The 371-nt window shown below is 41.8% G+C and overlaps 1 protein-coding gene across 1 annotated transcript in view; it reads right to left on the minus strand.

The window, feature by feature from the left end:
- The window catches only part of LOC106336642, a gene marked incomplete at its 3' end in the record, with an annotated part of 4,370 nt that overhangs the window by 1,366 nt on the left and 2,633 nt on the right, over window positions 1-371 (minus strand). The window contains exon 4 of the mRNA XM_013775537.1: window positions 22-361. Within this exon, the coding sequence (XP_013630991.1) occupies window positions 22-361 (340 nt within the window). The remainder of the gene's footprint in view (window positions 1-21; window positions 362-371) is intronic.

The following is a 371-nucleotide window of genomic DNA, read 5'->3' on the forward strand; positions in this document are numbered from 1 at the left end:
AAACTCCTTCTCCAGACACACGGTGCCCCAAGAACCCGATCTCTCTTTTCCATAAAGAACATTTGCTGAACTTGGCATACAGCTTCTGGTGTCTTAACCGTTCCAACACTAGCTTCAAGTGTGCTTTGTGCTCTACCTCTGTCTTGGAATATATTAAAATGTCATCGATGAAGATTATCACGAACTTTTCGAGATAGTCATGGAAGACTTCAATCATCAATCTCATGAAGGCCGCCAGTACGTTAGTAAGGACAAAAGGCATTACTACAAACTCGTATTGTCCATAACGAGTTCTAAACGCAGTCTTAATGACATCACCTTCTGAAATTGGAATCTGATGATAGACCGACGCCAAGTCGATCTTCGAAAAC

The sequence above is a fragment of the Brassica oleracea genome, chromosome C1 (genome assembly GCF_000695525.1).
Source record: "Brassica oleracea var. oleracea cultivar TO1000 chromosome C1, BOL, whole genome shotgun sequence".
NCBI lineage: Eukaryota > Viridiplantae > Streptophyta > Magnoliopsida > Brassicales > Brassicaceae > Brassica > Brassica oleracea.